Source organism: Dryobates pubescens, chromosome 22, assembly GCF_014839835.1.
Source record: "Dryobates pubescens isolate bDryPub1 chromosome 22, bDryPub1.pri, whole genome shotgun sequence".
Lineage (NCBI taxonomy): Eukaryota > Metazoa > Chordata > Aves > Piciformes > Picidae > Dryobates > Dryobates pubescens.
Window position 1 is genome coordinate 19,296,968 of NC_071633.1, and position 12,205 is coordinate 19,309,172.

The 12,205-nt window shown below is 50.9% G+C and overlaps 1 protein-coding gene across 1 annotated transcript in view; it reads right to left on the reverse strand.

Annotated features, from left to right (window-relative positions):
- ABTB2 (ankyrin repeat and BTB domain containing 2) overlaps nt 1-12,205 on the reverse strand; it is a 115,579-nt gene that overhangs the window by 15,142 nt on the left and 88,232 nt on the right. Inside the window, exons 4-5 of the mRNA XM_054171843.1 lie at nt 6,708-6,860; nt 1,392-1,557 (exon numbers count right to left, since the gene is read on the reverse strand). Coding sequence (XP_054027818.1) covers nt 1,392-1,557; nt 6,708-6,860 — 319 coding nt within the window. The remainder of the gene's footprint in view (nt 1-1,391; nt 1,558-6,707; nt 6,861-12,205) is intronic.

Here is a 12,205-nt window from a genome sequence, read left to right on the forward strand (position 1 = left end):
GCACACACACAGGGCTGAGCACACACCTCAGTGCTGGACTTGCTCAGCTGCTGGGAGTGGTGAAAATCTGAAGCCTGTGTGTGAAACTACCCCAACAGTTCTGCCTCGTGTAGGAGACCAAAGCCTTGGCTGTGCTTGCCAGGAGGGAGGGTCACACCTTTCTGTGATGCCTCAAAGGTGCTGCCTGCTGTGCTGTGTTTGCAAGACTCATCATGAGTCCAGCTATGGCAGAGTCCCAGAGTTTGGATTTAACTCCCTCTGGGCCTGGCAGGGCAGTGGTCACTTAGCTGCAGATGAGGTGCCCCAGAATCCCCCAGAGAACTGCAGAGCAGCAGCATCTCCAAGGGAGTCTGTCTTGCCCTCCTTGGGCAGGGCCAAAACACTGCTCTGAGCATGCTGCAGAGAGCCCCCAGCAGGCTGGGAGCCCCCAGCTCACAGTGGGACTGGCCAGAGGATGACACCAAGAGGATGGCAATGAGACCATAAATAAGTGCCAGCAGAAACTCCTCACACTGCCTCAGAACACACTCTTGATGCAACTGAAAGCCAAACAGCTGCCAGTGCACTGCCTGGCTGAAGAGGGAAGAAACCTCCTTCCTCTGCTTGAAGGGAAAGCCTCCCTGCTGCTCAATGTCCTGCTGCTTCTGAGGCATGACAGCTCCTCCCCACTGCTGTGACAGCCAGGAGTGTATGGGGGGGACAGGTGTGGGGTTTCTTTTCAGTTAGAAGCTAATCCAAGGCACTGAATGATGCCCCAGAGAACACTCTGCTGTTACTTGATGGGACTGACAGCACGAGCAGAAGAAACTCCCCAGACTCCCAAAGCCCTGGGGTTCAGGGGAGCTGGGAACAGGTCAAAAGGACATGGCCCTGATGGACTTTGAACAAAGCTAACACCGACTGAGCCCAGGGCCAGTGGGGTTCTCAGCTGTCTCTCCTCTGTCAGATCAAGAACATCTGAGTCACTTCACACCTGAAAGCCCTCAGACAGTAACAGCTCTTGGTCACTCCTCACTGACCCAGACTGGATTTAGGCTGCTGAACCAGAAGAGTGTCCCTGGCCAGACAAACATTGCTTTGGCATTGCCTTAGCTATAAGACACCATCAGAGTTTCCATTTGCAGCCAGAGTATCAACCTGCTTCCCATCAGTGCCTGCCACAGGCCATCCAAGGAGCAGACCTACATTCCAGCTGATAAAGAAACAGCTCCCTCCAGGCCCTGTCTGGCTCTTTGAAGGGGGTTACTGTTTGTTTGTTTGTAGGGATGCATTTGCAGACTAAAGCAGGAGCTGGAATTAGGGAAGCCTTGGAGAGGCAACTAACACAACCACAGGGGAAGGAAGATGCCATTGGGTGATGCAGAGAATCTGTGTGTGGCTTTGTGGTGCACCTGATCATCCATGGTGTTCACCCCCTCGGGGCCCAGGGCGTCGATGGCTTGGCTGATCAGGTCTGTCCTGCCACAGTTCAGCATCCGGAATCCCAGGTCCTGCTGGAACTTCTCAGTAGCAGCCTTAGCATCCAGCCTCCGGAAGGAGCTGAAGCAGCATTCAGGCCTGGCAAAGACAAAACCACTTCTGCATTCACTTTCCCTTTTGTTTGAGCCTCATCTCCTCCAGAAGCCAGGGCTAGGAGGTGTCATGGCTGTGGCCTCGCCTAGCATAAACCTTCCCTGGGAAATGTGACTCCACTCCTGCTGGAGGTGGAAGTTTTAGTTCTTGGAGACAAAGTTCAGGTAAATGCAGTGAAGCACAAAAAGTGCTGTCCAGGGAGCAAAACCTCCAAGGGAAAGGCAGGAAGAAATCCTTATCCCTTGCTCAGAGCAGGAGTTTCCAGGCAGCTCCTCACTGCAAGAGTAGCTCTGGGCCAGGCATTGCTGCTGCTACATCTTACCCAGCCAGGTGGGAAGGGGGCACTGGAATACAGCACAGCAAAATGAGCACTGAGCAGCTGGGGCTGCTGCAGCAGCAAGGGTGGTTGTGGTGGGTCCAGTGCTAGCAGCTGCAAACCTGCAGCACTCAGCTGTCCTTAGTTCTGCTGCTCACAAAAAAAAACAAAGCAAAAAGAAGCCCAAAGAGTCCTCCCAACCCCCAGCTGGGTCAAATAATTAGCCACAAGGATGAGCAGAGGGCTGGAGCTCCTCTCCTCTGAAGGCAGACAGAGAGTTGGGGTGGTTCAGTGTGCAGAGGAGAAGGCTCCCACTGTGGACTTCCAGTACCTGAAGGGGGCTCCAAGAAAGCTGGGGAGGGACTTGTGAGGGTGTCAGGGAGGGATAGGACTGGGGGGGATGGAGCAAAATTAGAAGTGGGGACATTGAGATTGGATGTGAGGAAGAAGTTCTTCCCCATGAGGGTGGTGAGAGCCTGGCACAGGCTGCCCAGGGAGGTGGTGGAAGCCTCATCCCTGGAGGTGTTTGCAGCCAGGCTGGATGTGGCTGTGAGCAACCTGCTGCAGTGTGAGGTGTCCCTGCCCATGGCAGGGGGTTGGAGCTGGCTGAGCCTTGAGGTCCCTTCCAACCCTGACAGTTCTGTGATTCTATTCTGGATCTCATATTTTGTTTCCTGCTTTTTGTAGGACACTGCACACACAAAGGGACATTGCAAGGAGGTGAAAGAGGTGGAAAGTGTACCTGGCAGAACACCAGAGTGGCTCTAGGGTGCAAGAGTTCTGGTGCCTCCTATCAGAGTAGCTGTGACTCTCAAGCCAAAGGCACTTGTGACAGTGGTTCTCACTCTCTTTTGGGAAAGAGGATCAAATTAAAACAAAATATGAAATGAAAATCAACTGTAGGCAGGGGAACACTCTCAGTGCTCCTCCAGTGCCTCAATAAAAGGAAGTGTGTTAATCCTCCCCCACTAAATCCTTATCCTTTAGATGACTATCAAATCTCATTTGGAAGGAGCCCAGGGATTACTGTAAATCCTCTGGTTATCTGCTCAGTGTCTCCTGAATTCCAGCCCTGGAAGTGTCTCTGCTTCACTGCAGAACCCAGCCCAAACTGGAGGTGTTTCCCATCTCCGCTGTGGCTCGCTATGGGCAGCCCTTTGATGCTATTTTGGGGTGAGTGTCGTCTCCAGGAGCTGTCTGGTTTTCAGCACAGGCTCTTGTGCAGGCTCTCAGAGAGTGAGATATCAGCCTGCCAAGTTCCTTTGAAAAATGAGACTCTCTCAACAAGGCCAAGCTCTTCTGGAAACTTCCTATTGCCTGCCAGCCATGGGCAGACACTCTTGAGAGGGAAGATCCAAGGTTAATCTTATTCATGCTTTAATTCAGCTGGTAATTTTGTAATGCTCCTAAACCTGCCCTGATGGGGGGTGACAAATGGTGAGCAGATGCTGTGAACAAGAAAGGTCTCTCCACAGCCTGGTGTCCAGACACATGGTACAGGGCAAACCACAGCTGCCTGCAGAAAGGGAACCATCAAGGGACAATTTGGGGACGGTCAGCAGGGAAGCCAGGTGGCAGCCTTGGAGTCACAGCCCTTTGGAGAGGCATCTGCACCTAAAATGTGCCTCCCAGGCTGCTGAGTGCAGCAGAAGACAACTTCTCTGAGGCACCCAGATACCAGAGGAGGGCACACAGAGCACAGGAGGACACTGTGGTGAAATGCTTAATGCTAGACATGCATAAATCCTAGAGCTAATAAATTAATCATCTAGTTCTATTAAGGCAGTTGGCACAGTACCATGGTGCTCCAATACCACAGAGAATATGATGCAATGACTTCATGGAGTGAGGAGGAGAAAGAAGGAAGGGGAAAGGAGGAGGAGAAGGAGGAGAATCCTGTGGAGAACAAAAAAAAATGTGAAATAAGATTGCAACTCCTGAAATGCAGTGAGCCTCTGAAAATAAAAGCTTGGGAAGGGATGGAGCTCTCCCTGCACTGCTTCTCCTGGGCAGGAGTCCACCCAGTGCCACTTAGGTGCACTGCTGGATGGAGCAAGGGTGCTGCTGGGACAGTTCACCATGGAGCCCTGCAGAGCAAGCAGCACAACAAAGCAGCTGCACAGAGCTGCCAGAGACCCAGCAAAGAGGTGAGCTGTGGCCCTTGGTGTAAAGCTGCCAGGAGGCCAGTTCAGGAGTAAGAATCTGCCCTTCTAATCTGTGAGCTTCACTCCTGAGGGGCCTGTGGGCTCAGCCCAGGCAGCAGACACTGACATTGTGCTGTTCTGGGGTAGCTGCAAAGGAGCTTTTTCTTTCAGAGTGTGATAAAAGCATCCTACCAGAGCTGGGGGAAGAGCTCACACAGGCACAGCTGCTGTGCAGCAGCTGTAACCACAGCAGGTTTTCCATGTGGGAGCTGTTACCCTGTGCAGAAGAGAGGCAAACTCCTGCCTGCTTCCTAGAGTAAAGCCTGTGCCCTGCAGCTGCCCAGACAGCAGCCCCCACTTACACCCAGCTGTGCCCAGGGGAGACACTGGACAGCTGAAGGTGGACCAAGAGACATTGAGGGGAGAGAGCGGGGACAGGGCTGAAGACCCTGTTTGGGAAGGGAGGGCTTGAAGACCTTTTCCAACCAGGCAATTCTACAGTTCAGTGATGAGGGAGCAGGAGACTGGTGTGCTCTCTGTGTTTCATGAGTAGCCACTACCACAGCAAGTATTGGCAGTGAGTGATTTAAATTTGGCCTGGAGTGAGGAAGAAAATAACAATGCTGGTTGAAAAAGCAGTGTGTGATAATGACTGACCAGGAAATCCCAACGTTTGTATTTAAGGAGGTGGAGGAGGAAGAGAGTTCTCTCTGTAGTATTTAACTGGTACCAGGTGAGTACTGAGGATGCTTATAAACTGTCTGGCAAACAGAGCTGAAGACAGCATCCCATTAGGAGGCATCATCCACCAGGAGACAAACAGTGGTTGTGGAAGCCTCGGCTGCCCGAGCAGCCTCACCTCACAGAGCAGCTATTAGAGGTCTGAATTTCAGGTTACCCTAATGATACTTCATCCTCCTGCACAATCTCTCTTCCAGGGCTTTCAACACACTCCACCTGATGCATCACCACTGCAAGGAGCTGTCATGGGGTGACTTACAGCCTGAGCATTGTGAGGAAAAGGGAGCTGTAATTTCCCTGCAGCCACACAGGAAACCAGGAGGAAATTTGGCTTCAGTTCAAAGAAAGCCAACCAAGGAAGCGCTGCAGTGGCTCAGTACAAATGGCTGCTTGAAAGGATCATAGCATGGGCACTGGAAACGAGGCACTGGCCTCTGCTGGGGGGGCTGGTCCTGTTAGTTGGACTCTTCCATGCAGCAAAAAGCCAATGCTCCTCTCTTACCACTCATCACAGAACATCCTCTCAAACTCAAGCAGACAGCTCAGAACAAGGAACCTGCTCAAGCTCAGCTGGGACTGACTGGTTTTTTTCCCCTCTACAAAAGGTGTCCCAGGCCAGGCTGGACAAGTCTGTCACCTACCACATCTCAGCAACTGAGAGCTGAGATCAAGACTAGGAGTCAGCTGCAGCCAACAAAACATTCAGTCATCTGAAGGCACCTCCACACTTGCCAACTAATTGAGCTCCCAGTGAGGCTTTGTGTAACCACCACCTCCCAAGTCGCAGCTGGGGAGAGGGAGATGTAGCACAGAGCAAGAGCCTCCTTGGCTGCCAGAAGGAAAAGGTACAAGGCAACAAAAGCAGATCCAGGACTCCTGATTAAAAGCCTCTTGCTGCTTGTATTGTTCATGACAAATGATCCCAGGAGTAATGAGGTATTGCGAGCTCTTGGGGTGAGCATTTCAGCACGGAAGAGCATGATAAAAGTATTGCTTGGTGTTATGAGTGTGTCCTGCCCACTCATTTAACCCATATGGGGGACAAAATTCACTCAAGGAGCAAGCATTTACCTTGTACTAAGCTCAAGCAGGAACCCTCATCTCAATCCCTGTGCTAATCACAGCAGCTTCAAGGACCACAAACCTGAACAGAACAGCTGTGATGTGCTAATGAATCAAGCTAATTACAAATCCCCCTTCAATATAGAAGACATTAAAAGGTACTGATACTTTTCATCAAGGTATCTCAGAAAGCAAAGAATGATCCTGTAATTAAGGCTGAGGCATAAAAAGGACAAATATTTGTGTTTCAGCCCTCTGACTCAATCCTCCTATGTGACTGCAGGGCAACAAAGCTGCTGAAGGGTCTGGAGAGCAGGTGAGGAGTGGCTGAGGGAGCTGGGGTTGTTTAATCTGGAGAAAAGGAGGCTGAGGGGAAGCCTTCTGGCTCTCTGCAACTCCCTGGAAGGAGGTTGGAGTGGGGGTTGGTCTCTTCTCACAAGTCACAAGTGCTAGAACAAGAGGAAAAGGCCTCAAGGTGCACCAGAGGCTGCAACATGAGGAAAAACTTCTCCAGTGAAAGGGTTATCCAAGACTGGAAGAGGCTGCCCAGGGAAGGGACTGAGTTGCCATCCCTGGGTGTATTTAAAAGCTGCCAAGAAATGTGCTCAAGGCCATGGTGTGGCAGTGGCCCTGCTAGAGCTGAGTGAACTTGATGATCCTGAAGGTCCTTCCCAACCACAGTGATTCTGCAGCTTGCAGCAGGACAGAAGCTTTCTGCCCCAGTCTGGCCAAAGTCTCTCTCTCGGAGTACCAAAGAATGAAACACCCATCCCCTGTGTATAGCACTTGGAGATCTGGATCCCATGGAGTACAGAGAGAAGGCTGGTGATGTGAGAGCTACTGTAGCTGCTGCTAAAGCTTAGTGCACGTACTTGAGCTGCCTGGGCTCGCAGTCCAGCCCAGGGAGGAGCAGTCTGGCTGTCTGCCTCACGTCATCACTGTCCACCGTCAAACTGCGCCGGTGCTCCGCGTAGGTGATGGCCACCCTCATCCACTCCATCAGTGGTGGCAGCAGCATGAAGGGTCTATGAGACAAGGGGAAAACCAAAATAATTCATCATGGTTAGCACTGGCTTGCTGTCTGGTAGCTGGGATGCCAAGGACCCCTCCTAGCCTCCTGGCCAGCATGGCACAGACAAAGCCTGCCTAGAGAGGCCGGCGCCGTGCTCAGCCCCACTGGCAGCTCACAGCAGGAACTGCAGTGGCTCTGCTTTGGTTCTTTCAGCTGATTCTCACCTAAAAGGTGGTCACACCAGCACACACTGGGTCCTTGCAACACATTTCAACCTGTGGGCATCTGGGGCATGCTGGATGTGAGGAACCTGCACAAAGGCACAGAATTGTTTTGGCTGGAAAAGCTCTCTGAGATTTATAGCTCCAACCAGCAGCCCAACACCACCACGGCCACTAAACCACGTCCCAGACTGCCATGGCCACAGGTTTCTTGAACACCTATGGGGATGGTGACTCCACCACCTCCCTGGGCAGCCTGTTCCAATCCCTGGCTGCTCTTGCAGGAAGAAATCTCCATCTGCTATTAGCTATAGGTCAGGACCCCCCCAGCTCAGGTGGCCAAGTGCTTTGATTTGGACCAGGAGAGCTCTCATCTCAGGGCTGCAGCTTATATACTGATGGTGTCTGATGCTCTAGGTAAGGCTGCTGCCCTGCTCAGCAGCACTGGAAACATTCTTGATTGTGCACTACCTCCACTGAGTTATCACTACCTGATCACTACCCTGCATTTCTCACAGGCAGCCCTCGGGCCTCTTTGGGTGTTTTTTTGCCACAGCTGACCCCCCCCTAGACCACAGCAGAAGCGTTGTAGCTGTGTTGATGTGAACTGGTTTGCCAGCATCAGAGAGAAGAGCTGAGCTGGAGACTTCCCTGCGCAGGGGCAAGTGTCTCTTGCTTAAACTGAAAGTCATTTGTGGCAAAGCAATCCATCTGTACAGCATCCAACAGAAGGAGGCTGCACAGCAATCCAGGGACATGAATAAGGTTCTCTACAAAATCTATACAAACAAGGAACATCAATAACATTCCCACAGCACCAGCAGCTGGGTTGGGATGTCTGCCTTCTGAAGAGCAAGCACTGGACCGAGATTACACAACAGTATATCGGAACCATAATGCTCTCATACACAACAGAGCTCAGCATCCAGCCATACTAATCCATTATTTGCTTGGTTTCCCCCCTCAGGATGCTTTGCCACCCTGGTGGAAGGTTCAGAAGTGTCAGCTGTAATTGAAAACACCTTTCCCATTTCCAGTAAGGAATTTATATTAACACTGGGAGAAGGGGGGGGGGAGGGGAGGGAGAAGCTCTTTTCATTTAAGCCTTCAAAAGAAAATAAATGAGAGTAGAAGGTACCAATCCCTTTATCAGGTTCAGAGGGGGGAAGAAAGACAGATCCCAGCAAACACAAAGTGGTTTTGGCATTCCTGAGAGGAGCTGAAGCCGTGGAAGGCACTGGGAGAGCCGTGCACGTCTCTGTGTGCACACACGTGAGCGCAGGCACCAAGCCCCTCAGAAACCATTTCCCAGTAATGGCATTTGCCAGCAGAACTCCCTTTGTGTGACTTGGAACATCCTTCAGGGTGGAATAACCACTCTGTAAAACACAGGCCATCTGTTTCCATTCTGCTGCTTGCAAGGTGTGCTCTGAAGTGCTGCCATTAGCTCTTCACAAACAAGTGCACTGTGTTCCCGCTGCTGCTTCTCTCCTCCTGAGTAGAAAAGCAGCACCTGACCAATCCTGCACTGCTCCTGCAAGGGTGGTTTTAAGAGGGCATCTATTTCTGCTCCTGCCAGTTCACTTCTGTGTCAAACAATGCCACATTCATCCTTTAGAAACTCACCCAGCAGCCCAGCACTTGAAAGACTTTCAACTCTGGAAGCTGAAAGACTTTCTGGACACAAGGAGGAAGTTCTTCACAATGAGAGGGGGAAAGAATGGCACAGGTCACCCAGAGACGTGGCCAAGGCCCCATCCTTGGAGACATTCAAGGTGAAATTTGGCCAACCTGATCTGGTTGGAGATGTCCCTCGTGACTGCAGGGGGGTTGGACAAGATGACCTTGGAGGGTCCCTTCCAGCCCAATGCATTCTATGATTCTATGAAGTTGAACTTGAGTCCTCAAGCTGTTCAGGCTTCCCAACTTGCCCCAGACCCACAGGATGGGATGGATCCCTCCAGCACAACCAAGCTGGAGCTGACTGCCTTCCCTAACAAGGAGCAGCCATCACCAACAGGCACTTGGGAGATGCTTTTCAGCAGCCTGTCCCACAGAACACCAACCCTCACCTGGCCTCCAGCAGGGGCATCGACACCTTTTACATGCAGGCACTTAAGGGAGGAGCCTAAATTAATTACCCAGACTCTAATTCCACAGCAGAGCCCCCTGAGATGTGGTGAGGACAGTGAGGGAGGGTAAAAGCACCAGAATTGAAACACCCAGAGTCAGATGGGCTGAAGAGATCAGGAGCAATGGGGAAACCTTACAGGGGACTCTGTCTATCATCTTCTGTGGTAGATGAGCTATTTGGGCCACATCTGACACTTTCATGGTGGGAACACTGCTGCACAGAGAATCATATGGATTGAGCACAGTCCTGATCATCGTATTAGGGAACAACCCCAAACTCCTAGCACTGGGCAGCAGGAGCCTGTGGTCAGCCAAGAGAAAATACCATCCAGTCTGCACCAGAAATAGCCTGGCCTGTGAAGAAATTTCCAGTCTGTAACAAATTCACATGTGCCAGGGTTATAAATGGCTTCCAGGCACAAGCAGCCCTTGAGGGTGGAAAACCTGGGTTGGGAGGAATGGGAAGGAGGGAGAAAGACTTTTTCTTTCTCTTTCAAATCTCAACAATTTTTTCCCCAAAGCCTTTCAGACTCCCAGGCTCAACAGAGCTGAGCCCAAAGGAGGACAGACTTTGGACCTCAACATAAAATGGCAGGAAGGGTGTTTCTCTCTTACTGCAACCCCAAGCTGGATAAATCCTTATCCTATCAGCAGCAGCTCTAACTACTCCAACTTCTATTTTTGCTCTAAAGACTTCGCTTCTCCTGAAGGTTTCCAGCTTGAGGATGGGTTTTCTACTCTTCCTCCCAACACACACACTCTCCTTTCACCCAGCTCCTTTCTCTCTTCACCCTGTCAGAGTGGGCATGCTTGCAGGAACAGCTCTGGTTTACTTTGCTCACTTACACTTCATGAGATCAGCAACATCATCCCTTGATCCAAGCAGGAAGAGATGCAGTGCTGCTGAAGGGAGCCCCAGCACTGGGCTGCACTGCACTGGAAGGAAATGCAAGCATTCTTCTTGTAGGAAATAAAGTTATCCCTGTGGCCCTTAACCTGGGCATCTGCCTCCAGGGAAACAGTGAGAGACTCTGCAAGGGGGCAAGGGGAGCAAACCTTCATGGGAAATGACCTGGGAGATGCTGCAAGCTCAAGCATTGCTTTGTCTCTGCATTTCTGGCTGTGCCATGCTCTGTGCTGTGCATTTTCTGCTTCTGGACTTCCTGACATTTAGAAGCAGTTGGCAGCTCGTTGAGTTCTGCACAATGAAGTGATCCAGCCTGGGGCATCTGGCAGCAGCTCACTGGGGACATTCTCTGTTTATTATGAGGCAAATGCCAGCACTGCTTCGGTCACTTTCTTGCCATGAAGTTGTCCTCAAGCGCTGCCTCATGCAAGGTTCAACAGGCACTGCTCATCTGAGACACCTCTTGCCAAGAGCCACACAAAGTCTGACTTAGATGGAGATGATTTTTGCAAAGGAACAACCCCCAGAGCCCTGCTGTGCATGAGCCATTCAAGAGCTGCTCAGGGCTCCCAGGGAGGGCTCCTGGGCAGCTCCCAGACAATCAGAGCTGTGTAAGGGAAAACCAGGTGGGAAGAAGACTAATATGCAACAAAATGGTGAATCATACAGGGGGGTGGTGAGGAGATGGTGTGGTGGTTGGACCTTTACACCCAGGTGGAAAATCCCCACAGATGGCAATGGAGTAAAAAAGAAAACAGAGTGAATTCTCATGGACTGGAGAAAGGAAAAGACTCTGAGACAAGGCAGAGTACCCAAAGCCTAAACTACATCCTGTTGATGTGGGGAACAGCAGCATATTTACCCTTTGGATTCTCAAACACTAAACCCTTCTTCAAGCTGCAGAGGCAAAAGAAATTAACTCAGTCTCAGTGGGTAATTATATGTGAAGAAAATAACAACAGAAAGGATGATTTTAAGCAGAGAGAAACTCTTTGCTCCCAAAACACAGCCAGCTGAAGCCAGGAGCCACTCCTTTCAGCCAGCTTACTGAATTTGCTAAAGACTCCCACATTTGGAGAGGAGAGGCAGGAACTGCCATGCTGGAGCTGGTTCAAGAATCACAGAACTGTCAGGGCTGGAAGGGACCTCAAGGCTCAGCCAGTTCCAACCCCCTGCCATGGCCAGGGACACCTCACACTACAGCAGGCTGCTCACAGCCACATCCAGCCTGGCCCTCCAGGGGTGAGGCTTCCACCACCTCCCTGGGCAACCTGTGCCAGGCTCTCACCACCCTCATGGGGAAGGATTTCCTCCTAAGCTCACCTCCACAGATGCCAGCACTTCCCAAGCAGACTGTCTCAGATCGTCACAGAAAAGGCAGAAATTTAATCACAGCCAACTGACCTCAAGTTTCCTTCTGAAGTGCCCTGAAACAGTGCCTGCCTCACATCTTGGAAGATAAAAGTCCTCAAGGTTTAGTGGATCATTATCAAGTTGCTAAGGTCCTGGCTTGGCTGTGGCACGACAGGAACAGCTTAGAGAGTTATCCTTCAGTCAGACACTAATGGAATGAAGAACATCTGGATAATATTATATTTATTGGGATCCCTCCTCCATTGGATCTGCCTTCACAGTGGTACAAGAATAGCTTTGGTCTAGAACTGGCAGCTCTGATCTTTCTTAGCAATCCTGCTAACCACAGACAGAAACATCAGCACCTTTTCCACCCTTGTCTGCGAAGAAAGGAGGTGCAGCACCAGACAGGTTTTACTCCATGCACATCACAGTGAAAGCTAAATTCAAGCCCACTAAAACCCCAAGAAGTCAGCAGTAGGAACTCTGAATCTGAAGAAAAGAGAGAGAAGGAGAGAGCCTCAAGCCTGTGGTTTATTTGTGATGATCACATTTTACAAACTTTGTTTTAGCAACAGGGGAAAGGATTCTGTTCTCAGGCTGGAGAGGAGGGCTGGAGCAGCTCTGGAATGTGCCATGTGCCTCGTTAGGAAAACAGATCTGCAACATCTGCAGGCTGGGGCAGAAGGAACTCTTGGTTTGCAGACTGACAGAAAATAATTAAAACCAACTTCAATTGCATAG